Source organism: Lontra canadensis, unplaced genomic scaffold (assembly GCF_010015895.1).
Source record: "Lontra canadensis isolate GAN:19392208 unplaced genomic scaffold, GSC_riverotter_1.0 scaffold19, whole genome shotgun sequence".
Taxonomy (NCBI): Eukaryota; Metazoa; Chordata; class Mammalia; order Carnivora; family Mustelidae; genus Lontra; species Lontra canadensis.
The window spans coordinates 10,122,265-10,143,186 of NW_022631013.1; the positions used below are offsets into that span (position 1 = coordinate 10,122,265).

The 20,922-nt window shown below is 43.7% G+C and overlaps 1 protein-coding gene across 3 annotated transcripts in view; it reads right to left on the reverse strand.

Annotated features, from left to right (window-relative positions):
* Positions 1–20,652, reverse strand: part of DCAF12 (DDB1 and CUL4 associated factor 12) — a 28,476-nt gene extending 7,824 nt beyond the window's left edge. The window contains exons 1-5 of one of the 3 annotated variants that reach the window (XM_032860393.1): positions 20,491–20,575; positions 20,341–20,402; positions 17,698–17,952; positions 4,776–4,982; positions 3,627–3,687 (exon numbers count right to left, since the gene is read on the reverse strand). In XM_032860393.1, coding sequence (XP_032716284.1) covers positions 3,627–3,687; positions 4,776–4,982; positions 17,698–17,952; positions 20,341–20,346 — 529 coding nt within the window. In that variant the 5' untranslated portion in view covers positions 20,347–20,402; positions 20,491–20,575. Of the gene's footprint in view, positions 1–3,626; positions 3,688–4,775; positions 4,983–17,697; positions 17,953–19,042; positions 19,448–20,340; positions 20,403–20,490 lie in introns of those variants that run through there. The other 2 variants (XM_032860392.1, XM_032860391.1) reach the window with 2 other exon arrangements.
* Between the last annotated feature and the right edge of the window lie 270 nt (positions 20,653–20,922).

The following is a 20,922-nucleotide window of genomic DNA, read 5'->3' on the forward strand; positions in this document are numbered from 1 at the left end:
AAGATCTTTGTACATCATCCTCATATGTGCTAAAGCTTGGTCAGGTGGCCCACTGCAAAACAGAGAACAGTATACATTAAGAGCTACAAGAGGAATGATTTAACTAAGATGTAGGAGCTAAAATATAACCTTTAACCTTTGGTAAGATTTTTAATTTTACTATTTATTTATTTTTAAAAGACTTTATTTACTTGACAGAGAGAGGGAACATAAGCAGGGGGAGTGGGAGAGGGAGAAGCAAGCTTCCTGCTGAGCAGGGAGCCTGATACGGGGCTCAATCCCAAGACCCTGGGGTCATGACCTGAGCCACTCAGGCATCCTTTGCTGATTTTTTTTTTTTTTAAGATTTTATTTATTTGACAGACAGAGATCACAAGTAGGCAGAGAGGCAGGCAGAGAGAGAGGAGATCAGACTCCCTGCAGAGCAGAGAGCCCGATGTGGGGCTCAATCCCAGGACCCTGGGATCATGACCCAAGCCAAAGGCAGAGGCTTTAACCCACTGAGCCAACCGGGCACCCTCCTTTGCTGGGATTTTTTAAGAGACTTTTTTTGTTTAAAGATTTTATATTTTTATTTATTTGATAGAGAGATCATAAGTAGGCAGGCAGAGAAAGAGGGGAAAGCAGGCTTCCGGCTGAGCAGAGAGCCCAACGCGGGGCCCGATCCCAGGACCCTGAGATCATGACCTCAGCTGAAGGCAGAGGCTTAACCCACTGAGCCACCCAGGTGCCCCAATTTTTTAAGTCTTATGCTCTACCGACGGAGCTAGCCAGGCACTAGATTTTTGAAAGAGAGTACTACAAAGTTTGAGAAAACTCAGTAATTTTCCAAGCCAAACGTTTGGCTTGGTCACCTGGGCATGCACGCACAACCAATGTCTGGCAGTAGGGTTTGGGACCCTCCACCTGAAATCAGTGGTGCTTAATCTTTTCTGACTATATGCCTCTGAGAGACCTAGGAATGTTAAAGACCCTCTTCCCTAGAAAAATACACCAAACACCACACTGTGCATTCAACTTTAGGGAGGTTCATGAACCTCTCGAAGGCTTTCCATGGGTCCAGAGGGACCATAAGCCCCAAGTTAGGAATGACTATATGGGGCACCTGGCCAGTTCAGCTGGTATAGCATGCCACTCTTGACCTCGGGGTTGAGAGTTCGAGCTGCATGTCGGGTGCAGAGATTACTTAAAAAAATAAATAACGACTGTTCTATAAAAAATTAATACTTAAAAAGATAGTTTTCCTTAGTATACATAAATGAAGCACCTAATTCCTTTCTAGGGGCACCTGGGTGACTCAGTTAGTTGACCATCCTAATCTCAGCTCAGGTCTTGATCTCAAGGTCCTGAGTTCAAGCCCACACTGGGCCCAGTGTGGGGCTTGAATATTTATTATATAAATATAATATTTATATTATATTAAATATAATAAATAGATAAGATAGATAAAAATAAAATTCCTTTCCAGTAAAGTTATTCACCAACTCTCCTTTAGACTAGAAGGTGCCCTTCCCACACTGCAAATCTACTGAATAAGCCATAAGGCTTATGGGCAGGGATTTAACGCAGAGGTTTTATCACATGTGAAATCTAGAAAAGGCCAGAGAGAAGGACATATCTGGAGAACTATGCATGGTTTATTATGCAAATTAAAAGGGGCGCCTGGGTGGCTCAGTGGGTTAAAACCTCTGCCTTCGGCTCAGGTCATGATCCCAGGGTCCTGGGATCGAGCCCCGCATCGGGCTCTCTGCTCCGCAGGGAGACAGCTTCCCTTCCTCTCTCTCTCTGCCTACTTGTGATCTCTGTCAAATAAAAAAATTTAAAAAAATAAATAAATAAAACTACACAAGTTTTATAATGAAAAATTCAAGCATACTGAAATATTGAAAGAATTTTACAATGAACTCTTCGATTACATCAATATTCTACAATCAACATTTTATTGTACTTGGCACATTTATCTACATATTCATCCCTCTGTATGATCCCATTTTAACCAACTAAAAAAATAGGTACAGAAAAATGACTGGCAAGGTATTTTTAAAATATTGACAGTAGTTATCCCTGGGTAGAGATATCGAGGATAATTCTTATTGTCTTTTTTGTTTATCTGTATTAAAAAAATTTTCTTATGGGGGCCCCTGGGTGGCTCAGTCAGTTAAGTGTCTGCCTTCAACTCAGGTCATGATCTCAGGGTCTTGATATCAAGTCCTGCATCAGGCTCCCTGCTCAGCAGAGAGCCTGCTTCTCCCTCTCACTCTGCTTCTCCCTCTTCTTGTGCTCTTTCTCTCAAAAAAATAAATAAATCTTAAAATATATGTATAAAAAATTAGGATAAACACATATTACTTTTATAATAAGGAAAAAATATTAAAAAAATTTTTATTATTTTTCAAATATTTTACCCACATATTTGCCAGAGAGAGAGAGAGAGAGACAGCGTGTGAGTGCATATGCAGGGGGAGCAGCAGGCAGAGTGAGAAGCAGGCTCCCCACTGAGCAAGGAGCCCAATGCAGGACTCGATACAAAACTCTGGGATCATGACCTGAACTAAAGGCAGATGCCCAAACAACAGAGCCACCCAGGAGACCCGGAAAAAATTCAAAGAACTAGTATAGCAGCATCATGAAGATTGACTGGAGAAGACAGAACAGAAGCAGAGAAAAAATATGGATGGATATCAGGGGTATTTCAAGATATAGATAATGAGCATGCTAGCAGAGAAGATAGTAAAGAAACTGTAGCTAAGAGGGTTTTTGTTAGGTTTTTCTTAGTGACATACAATGTTTATAAGAATCTAGAACTGGGGTATTGTATTTTTACATATGGGTCCTGAGCAAAACTGGTTAGCACTCTGAGCCTACTTTCTAAGGTGCTGTAGGTATCTAGAAAGCATTTGTGTATCTCTAGATTACCTTCTCTACACTCACTTCCATGTATTTTTTTCTGATGTCTTCCACTGGGAAAGAAATTCCCCCCAATCCTATAGCTTTTATCAACAAGAAACACACCATATAGTTGTACAGAAAATAACTACTAATACTTCACATCAACTATTCCAAAACACTTTCAAAACCAATGTCACAATGAAGCCCACAAAAACGTTGTGGATAACATGCTGTCACACATACTTTTGGGAATAAGGCAGAGTATGAATAATAAATGAAGAATGCTGGTAACTCCTCTTTCCAGATCAGGAATATACAGGGGAAATGACTTATCCAAGGAGACACAGTAAGTTAGAGAAAGAGCCAATACTGGTAATAAGATCTCCCGGCCAATGGTCTGTTTACTGGGCTATTTCTTTTTTTTTTTTTTTTTTTTTTAAATTTTTTTTTAAAGATTTTATTTATTTATTTGACAGAGAGAGATCACAAGTAGGCAGAGAGGCGGGCAGAGAGAGAGAGAGAGAGGAGGAAGCAGGCTCCCTGCCGAGCAGAGAGCCCGACGCGGGACTCGATCCCAGGACCCTGAGATCATGACCCGAGCCGTAGACAGAGGCTTAACCCACTGAGCCACCCAGGCGCCCTACTGGGCTATTTCTAATCACACTGCTACCCCTTTTAACTTCTAGTGTCCCTCCCTCCCTGCCACATCAAAACTCCATATAAAAGGTCAATTTTACCAGACACAGCCATAGTATCACTGATCCATGCAATGGAAAAGATCCAGTCCTTGTGTCCATCCTTGGAGAGGGGAGGAAAAAAAAGAAATTAGTAAAAAAGGATTACAAGTCACACTCTTTAAAAGCTTATAGTCTGACTGAAAATATCTTTGTAAAAATTACAATTCTGATCTCTGATGAGCTTAACCCATAGGGCAGGATCCCACCATTTTTAACTTTTTTTTTTAATTATTATTTTTTTTTTTTCATAATTTTTAACTTCTGTCTTGAGCTCAAAGCTGAAATGAAACTAGCATTCCTACAGGCAATGAACATGTCTGGTAGACACACAGGTCTTGCCTTCTAACCTCTGGATGTCTTATTTTGGGCTCCTACACACGATCACCCACTTCTAATCCCTCTAACCTCATCCTACCACTCCTCTCTGTCCTTCCTGGTACAACAGCTACACCTGACCTCTTTGCTATTCCTCCTATCTGTAACTCGTCTCCAGACATCTATATGACGTGCACTCACTCTCACTTCCTGTGTGTCTTCCTACTCAAATGTCATTCTTATCAATGAGGACTTCCCTGACCATCCTCTAAACAGCATTCTCCACCACTATCCCTTTAATCTGCCTTTACTCTTCTCCAGGGCACTTATCACATTCTGATATACTGCTGGAAAATATTTATTGGTCTATGTATTGGTTTATAGGTCTCCCTCCAAGAGGTGAGGAGCTTTATCTGTTTTATTCACCACATTGTCCCCAGTTTCTGAAACAATGCCCAGACATAAAAAGCTCAATAAATAGTTGCTGAATGATTTAATAAACTTTGGCGACTATGGGCAATGGGAGATATACGGACACTGCATTAAAACACCAAACCACTGCTGCTGGCCCTAAAGTATACTGCTCATCCCTTTATCAAACACACACTGTCAATATACTTCCCTATGGGGTGTTCAGTCCCCATTTTGATATTTCTACTCTCACAACTTACCCCCATACCCTTGCAGGCAGCAGAAATTTAGAGGAAACTATTCTTTCCCAGGGGGCATGTGGGAGGAGGGTCCATGTTACTTACCAGGCTCTGCTTAAGAACAAAGCTATCTCTACAGTTATTGGGGAACAAAACTACCTCTACAGTTACTGGGGAAACTTACATCACCCACACACACAGGATCTAGTGTAGGTAGCCGGTAGATGGCAAGACTGTTGGGGTTGTCTCCTCCAGTGGCTAACAGAGTTCTGGAGGGATTCAGCTCGATGGCATGGATGCCACAGCCCTGCTGGGTCACGCCTCCAGGCTCCCGGTCCTTTAGAATGGGGATCTTGGTGATCTGGCTTGTCTGCACATCCACGACAAATAGCTACAAGAAAAGGGACACACGTAAGTTGACAGTTTCTCTTCCATGTGGCTAACCTGGGGTACAAACACCCATTCACTCAATTATCCCTTAAACGTTAATTAATGTCTACTACCTGTTCACTCAATTATCCCTCAAACATTTTAGACTCTGGGAATTGCTAAAGGCATAGTCAGGGCTATTAGTCAAATGAAATATGAAAATAAGAAAATACAATAGAGACAAGGATAACATGTTACATGAACACAGATTAGCAAGCAATAAATTCTGCCTGGGATTCAAAGATAGCTTCAAAGAGGACGTGCATTAGATTGTGGACCTAAAGAACCCGACTAAAGGTTTTCTGCCAGTTTGGACATATTTTTTTTTTTTCAAGATTTTATTTATTTGACAGGCAGAGATCACAATAGGCAGAGAAGCAGGCAGAGAGAGAGAGGGGAAGCAGGCTCCCCGCTGAGCAGAGAGCCGGATACGGGGCTCGATCCCAGGACCCCAGGATTATGACCTGAGCCAAAGGCAGAGGCTTTAACCCCCTGAGCCACCCAGGCACCCCTTGGACATATTTTATATATCTAATTCTCATCTACCCATGTATAGAAACTTAAAAACAAAATTCCCAGAGTCCATCACAATTACTATTAAATGTACTGTAAACATTAGGTTTGTTGGAGTGACTAGAGATATGACAAGCTCTTCTCCACCTCTTTTCCAACCTAACCCCTTTTTACTCTGCCAGATTTAACTCAAAGAAACGTTTGGTCTCTAAGAAAGAACATTCCTGAGTCTTTATTAAACTCTTTATGGGATTAAATGATTCACTCTCTTTCATTCATTCAGCACCAACAAAATACCAAGTACTGTTCTAGGTGCTAGCAATGTGACCATATACCTTAGTACAGGAAGGTAGCTTAAAATCCTCTGAGCAATTCTTGTGATGAAGCCAAATCATGTCAAATCTCTGTATAAAGTAACCTGCTTGCACCGGAAGGAGATCTATGAAAGGAGAAACTATTCTTTCAGTTGGCTCCTGCCTCTCATCCTCTTTCTCATCACCTCTCTGGACAACTGCAACTGGTCTTTGCGCCTTCAAGCAAGGCCACCATCAAAACTATTCTCTATATTGTATCGGTCATCTTTATAAAAACAGCAATCAGTTAAAAATATCCATAGGTGGGATGCCTGGGTGGCTCAGTGAGCTAAGCACCTGCCTTTGGCTCAGGTCATGATCCCAGAGTCCTGGGATAGAGTCCCACATCCTGCTCTCTGCTCATCCAGGAGCCTGCTTCTCTCTCTGCCCCTCCCCCAAACTCAAGCATGCTCTCTCTCATGTGCAAAAATAAATAAAAATACTTAAAGTTTATATATATGTGTGTGTGTGAGTGTGTGTGTGTGTACATACATAAGATATAAATATCCATGGGGCGCACGGGTGGCTCAGTTGGTTGAGCAGCTGGCTCTTGATTTCTGCTTGGGTCATGGGCTCAGGGTTGTGGGATTGGGCTCTGCATTAGATTCTGGGCTCAGTGGGGAGTCTCCTTGGGGATTCTCTCTTCCACTCCCCTTGCCCTCATGCACTTGCATGCAAACGCTCTGTCTAAACTAAATCTTTATTATTTATTTGTTTATTAAAAGATTTTATTTATTTACTTGACAGAGATCACAAGCAGGCAGAGAGGCAGGCGGGGGTGGGTGGGGTGGGGTGGGAGCAGGCTCCCCGCTGAGCAGAGAGCCTGATGTGGGGCTCAATCCCAGGACCTCAAGACCACAACCCGAGCCAAAAGCAGAGGCATTAACCCACTGAACCACCCAGGTGCCCCTGAATCTTTCTTTTAATCTGAGAAAGAGAGAGAGAGAGAATGAGCAGGGGGAAGGGGAGAGGGAGAGAATCTTTCAAGCAAACACCCCACTCAGCAAGAAGCCCAACAAGGGGCTCAATCCCACAACCCATGAGATCACCACTTGAGCTGAAACTGAGAGTCAGATGCCTAAATGAATTAGTCACCCAGGTGCCCCAATAAATAAATATTTTTATTTATTTATTATTTTTAAAGATTTTATTTATTTATTTGACAGACAGAGATTACAAGTAGGCAAGAGAGGCAGGCAGGGAGAGAGAGGAGGAAGCAGGCTCTCCGCGGAGCAGAGAGCCTGATGCGGGGCTTGATCCCAGGACCCTGGGATCATGACCTGAGCTGAAAGCAGGGGCTTTAACCCACTGAGCCACCCAGGCGCCCCCCAATAAACAAACATTAAAAAAAAAAAAATTGGTTTCTCTTTACCTAAATCTAAACTCCTTATCATGGCATCAAGATTCTTCAATCTGGCCCCAACCTTTCTCTCTAGCTTTACATCCTGCCATGGATCTATGCTCTAGAAATAACAGCTTATTAACTATTATTCACACAAAAATCTGCAACAAAATGTAATTTTTTTGTTTTGTTTCATGCTCATGCTCTTCACAATACCAGAAATGCTTCCCCCCCCCTTTTCTGTACCTGGACAGGATGTACTTATCTTTCATGATTCAGTTCGGACATGTCCTCTCTGAATATTCCCTAAATATTTCAGGCTGGTTAAATTTTTCTTTTGTAGGTTTTCCAGACAGCTAACTACCCACAACACTTAGACTGTATCACTGCTTTAAAATCTTGTCTTTTTCCCCCTGCAAGCTAATAATGCCTTCCCAATTCAAAGAGCAGGGGACTATCTTATTTGGTTCTGTGATCCTGCCTCAACAATGCAAAGCTATGTGGTAAATGCTTGTGGAAGACATTTTTCAGGCAGGCTGCCCAACAATGTTAGGGGGACCCCACATCTAGGTGTCTGTTTGATATAAGACCAGACCTCCAGATCGGAGAACTACCCAGAGAGGAGAACTATCCCTCCTCTCTCAGGGAGGACCAGTCCAGAGGCTATCCTGGATGGATCAAATTCTCTCAGGAATGTGAAACTGGCTCGGTGGCACTAGACCAAACTGTATGGATGGCTAATTTCTACCAAAGCCAGTCCCCAAAGAGAAGGAAATAGAAGAGCAATAGCATGAACACCTTTAGTTCTAATGGTTTTCCAAGTTCTGTTTCATTTTGAGATCTAGAGATACTTCCTGCTTTTGGGGTTTGCGAACTATCCAATAAACATGAGTGGGTTTCTTACTCTTTTAGAGCAAATGAACTCTATACAACGTAGCCCCTCAAATGTTTAATGAAGGAAAATTAACTGCTCACTTAAGCCTTTGTGGTTTTTGTGTCTTTTAAAGATTTTACTTATTTATTTGACAGACAGAGATCACAAGTAGGCAGAGAGGCAGGCAGAGAGGGAGGAGGAAGCAGGCTCCCTGCTGAGCAGAGAGCCGTTCCGGGCTGGATCCAGGACACTGGGATCATGACCCGGACCGAACGCAGAGGCTTTACTCCACTGAGCCACCCAGGCACCCCAGCCTTTGTGGTTTTGTGGGACAATGCGTCCATAACATGTTACCTTCTAGACTGATGATTCCCAAACTGATAATCACTTGGGTGAATTTTTTCTCAGAAAACCTATGAAACAAAAACAATTTCTAGGCCCTATCCTAAAACTACTCCAATTAGAAATTTCTCACTTTAGGGCCTGTAAAACTAACTTTTTTCCCCAAGGATCTCCAGTTGAATCCAATGACTGCCCAGGTTTAACAATCTCTAATCTAGACAGACCCTTGCTATTCAAAGTTCCCCCACTGGGGAACTTGTTAGGACCCAAGAATCTCAGGCCCTGTCCTAGACCAATTAAATTAGAATCTGGAGTTTCCCAAGATCTCCAGGTACACTGAAGCTTGAGAAAAACTGATGTAGAGAGAATTTATTCTGTATGCTAGGAGGAATGAATCTTGATAAGATACAAGAGTAAACTAAACTGACCTGCAACCTGGAAAAATCCATTTCTCCTATGAAATCTGAGGGCTGGCTAAGGCTTATTTTAGTCCACTGTGTTAGGCCATTCCTTTGTCATTTTGGTTTTTGTTTTTTTTTGGGGGGGGCCATTCCTGTTTTAAAACAGGGCTCCATTCTGCCACCCAGAAAAGGTATGGAGATAAGGTTTCAACTATTCATGTCCAAGAAAGTGTTCAGTCCAACCTCTCCAGTTTGGGATTGGGAGAAATCTAAATTTGAACTCCATATTTGTTATCTATTAGCTATGCAATCTTAGACAAGTCAGTTAACCTTTTCAAAATCTTGTTTGTTATCTATAAAACCAGAATAATATCTGCCTTCTAGGGTGACTAAGAGATCTAATAAAACCTAAAATGTCTAGCACAGGGCTCAGCACAGAACTGGTGCTGAACAAGTAAGAGTTAATAGTAATATACTATTCTAAAGTTTAGTTTTGTATGGTGTAGTTTCATCTACTCTTGATGTGAAAAACACTTGACACAAGGGAAATGAAAAAGTTGGTAACATCTGAGTCTCTAGAGGGCCTAGGAAACCATGAGTTTACCCACAACCTCACTCTTGCAGAGGAATGACAAAGCACCATGTGAAGGACAGAATCCTTTTGCTTTTTCAAAGCAAGGGAAAGGGCTGTGAATGAGCTGCCACAGAATATCTCCCCAAGCTCACTGACAAGGGGCCAAGTCTTCATGAAGCTTCTGTTAACAAATCCCAGAATGGGGCTGTTCTACATTAACCTACTGGGATCCCTGCCAGGAATTAGCAGCATGGCAAGGTAAGTTTGAGTCTCAATGGCTCCCTGCAGCTTACATTCTAAAACAGAGAGGGGAAAAAAGAAAGCAAAGTCCTTACAATCAGGAAGCTTATAAGACTAGAGAGTACATCTCCGAATGCATGTAAAGTGTATATAGAGGAATGCAAAATGCACATAGAGAGATCAAGACAGCTTAATAAGATAGAGGAGCTCACAAAGTTTCTAAAACTGCAAAGTGTTTTAGCTGCAGCCTAATGAAGGAAAGGAAAGTAAATCCACATCGATCAGACAACAAGATAAATTATACTAAGTCAGACAGGAAAAGGAAAGTGGACAGCCTGAATCTGCTGAAAGTTGGGCAAAGAGAAGACAACTGAAAATGAAGCAGAAGAATCCATTCCCTATCCCAAACCAAGAAGATGGGTAGGAGCAAAGAAAAGAGTCAAGACAAAGAACAACAGAATACGTTCAGACAGTATGTATCAAAAATTGAACGGTGTAAACACTACAGTTTCAATTTTAGAAACTTCTGCTAAGGAAATGAGTAAACAGTTTTAATTAAAGTGCATTAATTTTGGGGCACCAGGCTGGCTCAGTCAGATGGAGCAAGCAATTCTTGATCTTGGTATTGTTGAGTTTGAGCCCCACAATGGGCACATTGGGTGTATCTTTAAAAAACTATAAAAGGAAGGGGCACCTGGGTGACTCAGTTGGTTAAGCCTCTGCCTTCGGCTCAGATCATGAGCTCAGGGTCCTCCAAGTTGCACATTGGACTCCCTGCTCAATGGGTAGCCTGCTTTTCCCTCTCCCTCTGCCTGCCACTCCCCCTGCTTGTGTGCACTCTCTCACTCCATCAAATAAATAAATAAATAAATAAATAAATAAATAAATAAATAAAATATTTTTAAAAATAAAGTGAGCATTTATTTTTTACTTACTTAGAGAGGGCGGGGACTGGGAGAGAGGGAGACAGAGAATCTTAAGCAGGCTCCCTGACTAGTGCAGAGCCTGACACAGCGTTTGATCTTACAACCCTGAGATCATGACCTGGCTGAAATCAAGAGCTGGATGCTTAACCAACCAAGCCATCCAGATGCACCTAAATTTTTTTTTTTTTTTAAGATTTTATTATCTATTTGACAGACATAGACCACAAGCAGGCAGAGAGGCAGGCAGAGAGAGAGGCGGAAGCAGGCTCCCTGCTGAGCAGAGAGTCCGATGCGGGGCTCGATCCCAGGACTCTGAGATCATGACCTGAGCTGAAGGCAGAGGCCCAACCAACTGAGCCACCCAGGCGCCCCTAGATGCACCTAAATTTTTAAATAGTGAGACACCACAGGGGTTGGGTATAGCCACACAATATTATAGAGCTTTTAAGAATGGGGTGCCCAGGGGTGCCTGGGTGGCTCAGTGGATTGAGCCTCTGCCTTTGGCTCAGGTCATGATCTTGGGGTCCTGGGATCGATCCCCACATCGGGCTCACTGCTCGGCGGGGAGCCTGCTTCCCCCTCCCCTTCTCTGCCTGCCTCTCTGCGATCTGTCAAATAAATAAAATCTTAAAAAAAAAAAAAAAAAAAGAATGGGGTGCTCAAGGGTGCCTGGTTGCCTCAGTCAGAAGAACATACAACTCTTGATATCTAGATGGTAAGTTTGAGCCCCACACTGGGTGAGATTACTTAATAAAAGCTTAAAAGAAAAAAAGAAAAAAAAGAATGGGGCGCCCAACTGACTCACGACTCTTGATCTTGGGGCATGAGTTCAAGCCCCTTGTTGGGGGTAGTTTACTTAAAAAAAAAAAAAAAAAAGTCCTTTTAACATTTTTATTAATTTTATTTATTTTTATTTTATTTTATTTATTATTTTATTAATTAGGATTTTTATTAAAATGGAAAACTGTTCGGAGTGCCTGGGTGCCTCAGTTGTTAATCATCAGTCTTCAGCTCAGATCATGATCCCAGGGTCATGGGAATGGAGTCTCACATGGGGTTTCCTGCTCCACGGGGAGCCTGCCTCTCCCTCTCACACTCCCCCTGCTTGTGTTCCCTCTCTTGCTATCTCTCTCTGTCAGATAAATAAATAAAATCTTAAAAAAAAAAAAAAAAAAAAAAAAAGCATGGAAAGCTGTCCATGCTGTGGTATTAAATAAGCAAGCTTTTTTTTTTTTTTTTAAAGATTTTATTTTTAAGTAATCTCCACAACCAACATGGGGCTTGAATTTACAACTGCAAGATCAAGAGTAGGATCCTCCATTGACTGAGCCAGCTAGGTGCCCCCAATAAGTTGATTTCTAATCCCTAATTTTGGAGGGCTCTATGAAAAATGACGTCACCTAGCTGCCTCAGTTGGTAGAACATGCGACTATTGATCTATGAGTTGTTGAGTTCAAGCTCCATGTTGGGCATAAAGCCTACTAAAAAAATAAAAAATAAATTTTAAAAAATCGTAAAAATAAGTCCCAAAGTCACCTTTAGCAAGACACCTAAGATTCTACCTAGTACCTACCCAAAGTCAACCAGTAAAGAGTCTCTGACAGTATACCACAGAGGTTCAGCTACTTGAAGCACCTTGACAAACATTTGGTTAAAATAAAACTCTTAAACTGTAAAATCAGAACCCAACAGAATGGATGCCTGCCTGGCTCAGCCGGTTAAGTGGCTGCCTTCAGCTCATGTCATTATCCTAAGGTCCTGGGATCAGGTCTCGTGTTGGGGTCCACGCCTAGCTTTAAAAAAAAACCAAATGAATAAAAAGAAAAGTAGAAGGTAAATAAAGAACTGGCTTACTGTCTGTCTTTACACAAGTCCTCATTTCTTCCTATGGAAGACAGAAAGTGATTTCTATAGCACTCAAAGATGCTAATATTTATGTACAGATTATTCAGAAGAAAACAATTTCTGTACAAGATATTCTCACCTTTATCTTCCCCTATAGCATTTTTAGGTATAGAGCCATCTAATCAGAATTAGCAGGGAGCCTTACATCTAAGCCACAAATTACTGGAGAAGAGAGTTTGTAGTCCCATATGAATTATTTATCTGGGTATATTAAGAAATTGTAAGCTTTCAGTAATAACAGTATTAAAACAATGGTAATACTATGTAATCCTTTTTCTTTCACTTTTACTTCCTGAGCATTATAGCATAAAGACTTAAGGACAATATGGTTGTGTACTTGCCCAATAAGAAGCAAGATCTCTAGATGTTATTTTGGGCTCCAAAAAATTCCTGTGTGACTCAGAAAGGAAATTCCTTTTGTTATATATCCTACCACCATATTTTATTCCCTCTCCACAAAAGAGATGTATAATATATAACTGTGTTCAATCTTTGTCAGCAGACAAGCAATGAATGGTAATTGAGCAAGGCCATTTCCACCACTGTTTTAGGCTAAGAAAAAACAACATTCGGGGCACCTGGGTGGCTCAGTGTGTTAAGCCTCTGCCTTCTGCTCAGGTCATGATCTCAGGGTCCTGGGATCGAGCCCTGCATCAGGCTCTCTGCTCGGCAGGGCGCTTGCTTCCCCCTCTCTCTGCCTGCCTCTCTGCCTACTCGTGATCTCTCTCTGTCAAATACATAAATAAAATCTTTAACAACAACAACATTCATCTAGTTGAAGTAACATTAAAAAAAAAAAAAAAGAAAAGTATAGGGTGCCTGGGTGGCACAGTCAGTTAAGTGTCTGCCTTTGGCTCAGATCATGATCCCAGGGTCCTGGGATCGAGTTCCACAATGGACTCACTGCTCAGCAGGGAGTTGGCTTCTCCCTCTGCCCCTCACTCCACTAGTGCTCACTCTCTCTAATAAATAAAACCTTTTTTTCCCCCAAAGATTTTATTTATTAGAGAGAGAGAGAGAGAGAGAGAGAGATCACAAGTAGGTAGAGAGGCAGGCATAGGGGGAGGAGGGAAGCAGGCTCCCGCTGAGCAGAGAGCCAGATGCAGGGCTGGATCCCAGGACCCTGAGATCATGACCTGGGCCGAAGGCAGAGGCTTAACCCACTGAGCCACCCAGGCCCCCCAATAAATAAAATCTTAAAAAAAAAAAAGTTTATTAACATTATTTTATCAACAATAATGGAAATTATAAAATGCAAGACAGAGCACTCCGAATCCTTTTAAAAAAGAATTAAAAAAAAAAAAGCATTTTATTTATTTATTTGACAGAGAGCAAGCAAGAGCATAAGCAGGAGTAGCAGGCAGAGGGAGAGGGAGAAGCAGGCTCTCCACTGAACAGGGAGCCCAGTGCAGGGCTCAATCCCAGGACCCTGGGATCATAACCTGAGCTAACAGCAGACATTTAACCAACTGAGCTACCCAAATGTTCCTTTTTAAAATTTTTATTAAGTAAACTCTTTGTCTAACATGGGTCTTGAACTCATGATCTCCAGAATCAAGAGGCACACACTCCACTGACTGAGCCAGCCAGGTGTCCCCTCTCTCTTTTCAAATCTGTTTTTTTCATTTGTCCAGTTCCTGTTTAGTCCTTAACCACATGCATGCATAACTGTGTATAGCTATAATAAGCAGAGATAAGAATTTTGGTATCTTGGTGCGCCTGGCTGGCTCAGTCAGAGGAGCATGCAACTACTGATCTCGAGGCTGTTGAGTTCCAGCCCCAGGATGGGTGTAGAGATTGCTAAAATAAGTAAATTTAAAAACAAATAAAAATTTTGTGCCTTGTTACATTTAAGGCATCAAATGCTTTGTGTGTTTAGCCTCCTGGGTGGCTCAGCTGGTTAAGTAGCTGCCTTTAGACTTGGTCATGATCCCAGAGTCCTGGAATCAAGCCCCGCCTTGGGCTCCCTGCTCACTGGGGAGTATGCTTCTCCTTCTCCCTCTACCTCTCCTCACTACCCACCACTCGTGGTTTCTCTCTCTTTCAAATAAATAAATAAAATACTTATTTATTTGACAGAGATAGGGAGAGCACAAGCCAAGGGGAGGAGCAGGCAGAGGGAGAGCCTGATGTGGGAGAGACGCCGATGCGGGGCTTGCTCCCAGGACCCCGGGATCAGGACCTGAGCTAAAGGCAGACTTAACAGACTGAGCCACCCAGGCGCCCCTATTTGTTTTTAAGATTTCATTTATTGGGGCGCCTGGGTGGCTCAGTCGGTTAAGTGTCTGCCTTCAGCTCAGGTCATGATCCCAAGATCCTGGGATGGAGCCCCACTCAGGCTTCCTGCTCACCAGGGAGCCTGCTTCTCCCTCTCCCACTCTTCCCACTTGTGTACTTGGTCTCGCTGTGTTTCTCTCTGTCAAAGAGATAAATAAAATCTTAAAAAAAAAAAAAAAAGATTTTATTTATTCATTTGAGAAAAAGAGAAAGCATTGGGGGCAGGGGCAGAGAGAGAGAAGTAGACTCCCTGCTCAGCAGGGATGCAGGGCTGTATCCCAGAACAAGGAGATCATGACCTGAGCTTGAAGGCTGACACTTAACCATCTGAGCCACCCAGGTGCCCCAATAAAAAAAATCTTGGAAAAAAAAAAAAAAAGAAAGAAAGAAAAGCTGTGTGCTATTAGTATTCACAATTATGTTAATTTCTGCATAATATCATGCAGATGTGATTTACCATAAAGTACTCAAGTATTCTCCTTTTATTAATTTTTTTTTAAAGATTTTATTTATTTGAGAGGGACTGTGCATGGGCAGGAGCAGGGGGAGGAGCAGAAGGAGAGGAAGAGGGAGAAGCCAACTCTCTGCTGAGCAGAGAGCCCACGCAGGGCTTGATCCCAGGATCATGACCTGAGCCAAGTGGAATGCAGACATTTAACTGACTGAGCACCCAGGCACCCCTCCTTTTGTTATAAAATAGCTTCCAATGATTGTCTCTGTCAAACAAGTAAATAAATAAATAAATAAAATCTTTCTTAAAAAAATGAAGCTTTGCATTCATTATCACCACTACTATTTTTGTGTAAGAATGATATTGCTAACATCAAGAATTTCCCAAGATGTGCACAGCCACCTTCTCAGTTCTGGATATTACTACTCCCCTGTTACTGATGGGAAAACAAAGGCACAGATAAGGGAATCATTTGCCAAATGTCACAAAGTTCAAAGAGCAGCATTCCTGGTTCTCTGCTTTGGTTCTGGAAGCTAAGCAAGTAACAAAACAAATTATAAAGAAAACAGGACCTCACTTAAACATGTTAGGTTATGAAGAAACAGGAAGACAGAAAGAGGTAGGTATTAAGAGTACATTAGATTATTACTTAACATTATGCAAACTTTCAAAACACGGTCAATAAATTCAAGAAGAAGACTATGATTAACTTAGTTTATAATTCAACATTTGCTGGGCAAAACACTATAATGGTATATGTGGAAAGTATAATGAAGTCCTCCAATGGGAGACTCTTTTTCTACTTCAAGTGACAATAGTAACAGTTCTATTAAACCATGAGTGGTGGCCTGAGAGACTAGGAAAAGGAAGTTTTGTAGAGGCTTGCTACCACTACTCAGTTTTGAAAGGCTTCTGTATGATAAGCTGCAACCTTCAACAGAAGAGGAAATGCCAGCTGGGCCCCAACCACCACCATTATTATTTCCTTCCTTAAAACTCATGTTTAAATCTTTGCCTGTATTCTTTATAAACACTTCTAATGCTTAAGACACTCTTTATCTAGAGCAACCTTTTCTCTTTCAATTAATCCAAGATGTGTTCCTAAGGTGAATTTACCCAACCACCATGACACAACTTGTCTATCCACCCAAGCGAAGGTGAAAAAAGAGAAAGCAGTTGGGTTTATAACCCATCTTTTTTCATGCTTCATTTGGAATCATTTTTCACCTCCAGGCGCTGCCTCTTGCCGTTCCTCTGACATCATGGTATTTGTGTTCTTCTGTTCCAATCATATCTGCAATATCCAATCCTGGATTGACATATTTTATCTATGCCTACAATTGTGCTTATTATATAGGTGATACATTTTTCCTTTCATTCACTTACAGCTATTTTCTAACTCATTCTGTGTAAAAACACTCTCCTCCTCATGTAATACATAATTCTTCCCTTTTGAATCATTTTCAGGAGGCTACTTTGCCAAGAACAAACATTTACATCCTGAAATATATCACCAAACACACATTCTCTTCCCTTTCTTAAAGGGTATCTTTAAATCTACTTTAGATTCTACTCCCTGAAAGAGAATATTTAGGGGGGAAAAAAGGTTTGCGTTATTCCTATCCTGAACGAAGTGCTACTTATTTATTTTTTTAGATTTTATTCATTTATTTGAAAGAGAGAGAATGAGTGAGACTGAACATGAGGGAGGGAGAAGCAGTCCCCCTGCTGAGCAGGGAGAGCAACGAGGGACTGGATCTCAGGACTCCAGAATCATGACTGGAGTTGAAGGCAGTTGCTCAACCAACTGAGCCACCCAGGTGCCCTAATTTATTATATTTTTTTAACGATTTATTTGTTTTAGAGAAAGAGTGCAAGCACATGAGCAGGAGGGGCCAAGGGACAGAGAGAGAATCTCAAGCAAACTCCATGCTAATCCTGGAGCCCAATCCAGGGCTCAATCTCATGACTCTGAGATCATGACCTGAGTCAACACCAAGAGTCGGATGCTTAACCAACTGCATCAAAGTGCTCTCCAAGTGCTACTTAAAATATTTTTATATATACCCTTAGTTTAGCAGATAAGATCTAGGTTTCCACTTTTATGTATCCTGAATGATGCCCTGAGCATCATTCTTTCCTAAGTCTTTCCTCTAAGATCCTCTAAGATCTCTGACTTAAAAAGCAACATAAAAAGTTGAGGCCAAAAAAAACTCTAAAAGCAGTGGAACAGCTGTATGGCAAGAGGCCTAAAGAAACAGACTCCTCTGAAGATTTATCAGGAAGATGAGGACGTGGAAAAAGGGACAAAAAGAGAGGAAGACATTATCAAAAGACAGGAGGGAACGGAAAGCAGAGTGAGGCGATCTCCTCCCAAAAGAAACTGATAGGAAAATGAGCAGTGAGAGGTTCTACAACATGTAGAGCCAAAATGTATCCAAGCCCCTAGATAAGGTTCACTTACCCCCCAGACACTTACCGTGTTGCATTTTGTGCCACACACCACTTGCCTATGATTTAGCCACTGAGATGCAAACACTTTATTAAGGGTCCCAAGGTGAAACTCTCTCTCCTTCAGGAGACTGGGAAGTTGCTGTGCTGCATAGCCATGCAACACTCGAGTATAGCTGGTTTCATTCTGAAGCCTGACTTCTCGATTCTTCAGGTAGTACACTAAGGATCTCTTCACTGGGGGGAGTCTTTTCCTTTTGTGCAATGAGTGATCCCAGCCAAACTGTGGAAAGCAACGTTAGAAATTAGGGATTTGGCTACCTTCCTTCAGAACAAGGGATCCTTCTGTATCAGAGAACTCACCAAGAACTCATCCTGTAGGATTTACATACAACAGAAATACAATTACAACAGAACAGAAATCTGAATATAGCAAGTCCAGTTTAATTCTTCCAACACTGAGAAGATGCTGCTCATAGACAAACCTACCTATGAGAAACAAGGGCTGAAAGACAACGGAAAGGAAGCAGAAAAGAGGTCAAAAGGTTTACTAGCTGTATTAGGGCTGAAGGTTTCAGAGCCCCTTAAGTTATCCTTGATAGAGAACAGAATGAAGTACCAAATAATTACTACACCGACCTGGGCTACATCTCTACCCAGGACCCTTCTTACTCTCAGTCTGTACTCCCTGTGGAGCATGGAGAGTGCAGCTGGGGCCAGCATGGGGTACCAGGCCTTCCAGGGATGCGCTATCAGGGTGACCCCGTCCCCAGGCTGAGGCTCCAGGCCGTTGAAGAATTCGAAAAACCAAACACCAACGGGGTAGGAAGCATGAGAAATCAGAGACCGAATACGCGTTCAACGAGAGCGTTATAGGGATGATATATGAGAACTGATGTTTTTTATACAGGTCCAAGAACCAAAAAGCCCACCTCAGGGCTTGAGGTATCCAGAGGGAAACTCCCTTCCCATATAAGGGACGCAATCATCTCCACTTCCCAGGGCCCCGGAAGGGGGACTTCACTCTCCCTCCCAGTATCTTCTGGGAGGTTTTGTTCCTGATCCCCCTCGACGTCGGTTTTCTTCCTCCAAAGCCAAGATTCTAGTTTCCCCTCAAGCCCCATTACCGGCTGCAGGCCTTTCGCGGAGTATGCCTCGTTTCCAAGTTTCCCTTTAGCTCCTCATTCCTCCGGCTTTTCTGATCTCCTATGAACTCTCGAGGGCCCGGACCTGTCCCAAAAGGCTGGGGCTCCGCTCTTGCCCACTTCTGACTACAGACCTCGGTCCCCGGTTCCAGTTCCCCGACCTTAGAACCCTATTTCTCTCTGGGTGCTTCGGTGATATAACCCGGGTCCAGGCCTCTTAGCCCTCACCTGCGGGCACTGAGCGTCGCTCCCAGCTCCTGGCGAGGCGGGCGCTTTCCGCTTCCTGCTAACTGCTTTCCGGGCCATAGTGGGCAGCGCCGCAGCGGCCCCGCAGCCACATGGGGCGGGAGTAGAGAGGGTTAGCAAGACGGCGGGTCATATACTGGGCCCCGGGGCCGCGCACTTTTGTGCGTCAGGCCCGGAAAACGGCCCGGACCCGGGAAGGCAGGCAGAGGGAAAGGAGGGAGGGAAGACTGGGGCCGGGTAAGGGAAAGGGAAGGGGTAGGGTAGGAAGGAACGAGAAGCTTTCAGACGAACGAGTCTGAAAGGACGGGGAGCGGCTAGAACCAAAACACCCCCTCCCCCTCGCCCGCGCTCCGTCACCCTTGCGCAGCCGCACTTCGCAGCCTGTCGCCACGGAGACGCTGCCGGGCCTTCAGGGGTGGGGTTTAGGGCCTGCAAGTGGAGAGTCCGCGGCAGTTGTTTTGCGGCGGCCCGCGCATTTCCAACGGTCATCAGATGGCCGATGTAGGTGGAAGACCTGGGGTCAGAGGGATCTGCGTTCTGGAGGTCGACCTCGGACCCCCGGCTGCCCATCCGCAAGCACCCGGAAGTGAGGACGACTGTCCTCATTCCGGGAAGGAATGCCTCCCAGCACACGCCTTGACCCGGCAGCTGCCACTGGTTATCTCTTATTGAGCGCCGCACTTTCCCGGAACCTATCACAAACGGAGCGCTGACACCAAGGGCTGGACTCTGTGCGGGGAGGCAGGACCTCCTTCCCCCACCCTTGCAAGGTGGAGTCAGGCCCGGAATCAACAACCGCGTGGCTAGACTTTTCCTCTGAAGAGTACCTACCTGCCCTGCCTGGCATGACCAGCCCAGACTGCTCCCCGGGCCTCCGGCCTCTTCCCACCCCTCCAGAGCCCTCAAGCTCCATTCTCCACTCAGTCTCCTGCCTCCCTGCTGGCAACCTGCCCCGCCTAACCCTTTCTCCTGCTCTGACCGCAACAGCCCCTCAAATCATCTTTCCCTCAGCTACAACCTCGCCTCCCTTTAGATTCTCATGACCTGCGGGCCAAACTGTCTTTTGTGCTTTCTGCAATAGACCTCGCGCCTTAATTCATCTGTTTCTTACGCCTCCCGTGCGGTCCTAAATTGAGGACAGGAGCAGGGGACTGCCGCTTCCTGCCTCTCACTCAGGACGCTGGTTACATCTCAATGAGGGCAGATTGGGTATACTGAACCACAAAGAGTGGACGATGCTTGTCAGTCAGATAAGGGGGCTTCTTCAGGATCACCCTTGCCTCCATTCTCAGAAGATCTTGTAGGAATTTGCTGGCTTCCACTTTCCTCAGGCAAAGAAACCCTTTGAGGAAACAGGATGTTCTTGCTTAGGGTTGACCGGCCTCGGGCTGTAGTGCCCAGTTACCTGCTGCTTGCTTCAGGCCTCATACCTCCAGGGAGTTCTGTTGACCCATCTGAAGTTCTGCCTACAAGATTTGGATTTGTTTTCCAAGTCGAAACAAAGACCAGATTGAGACAGGGTCCTCTGCCATCCCAAGTGGGCACTGCCACTAATCTCTAATGCCACCTTGGGAAAGGCAACCCCATCTTACTTGGTCAGGCCTATCCCTTGAGAGACATGCACAGAGTGAATGGGTCAGAAGTGGTTCACCTTCCTTTTTGAGCCTATTGTTCCAGTTCTTTCTTGCCTCACAATGCCCTCGGTGACCCAGGAGCCCATTGGGCAAGAGCCTGGAATCCCTTTGAGAATCTCTAGGTTCATGATGAGCCACACTTGGATCCTGGTATCTGCCCCTGTCAGAAGCTGCAGGCTCATCCTCAAGGTTAGTGCACTTCATCTTGGCATCCTAAGAACTAGCTCT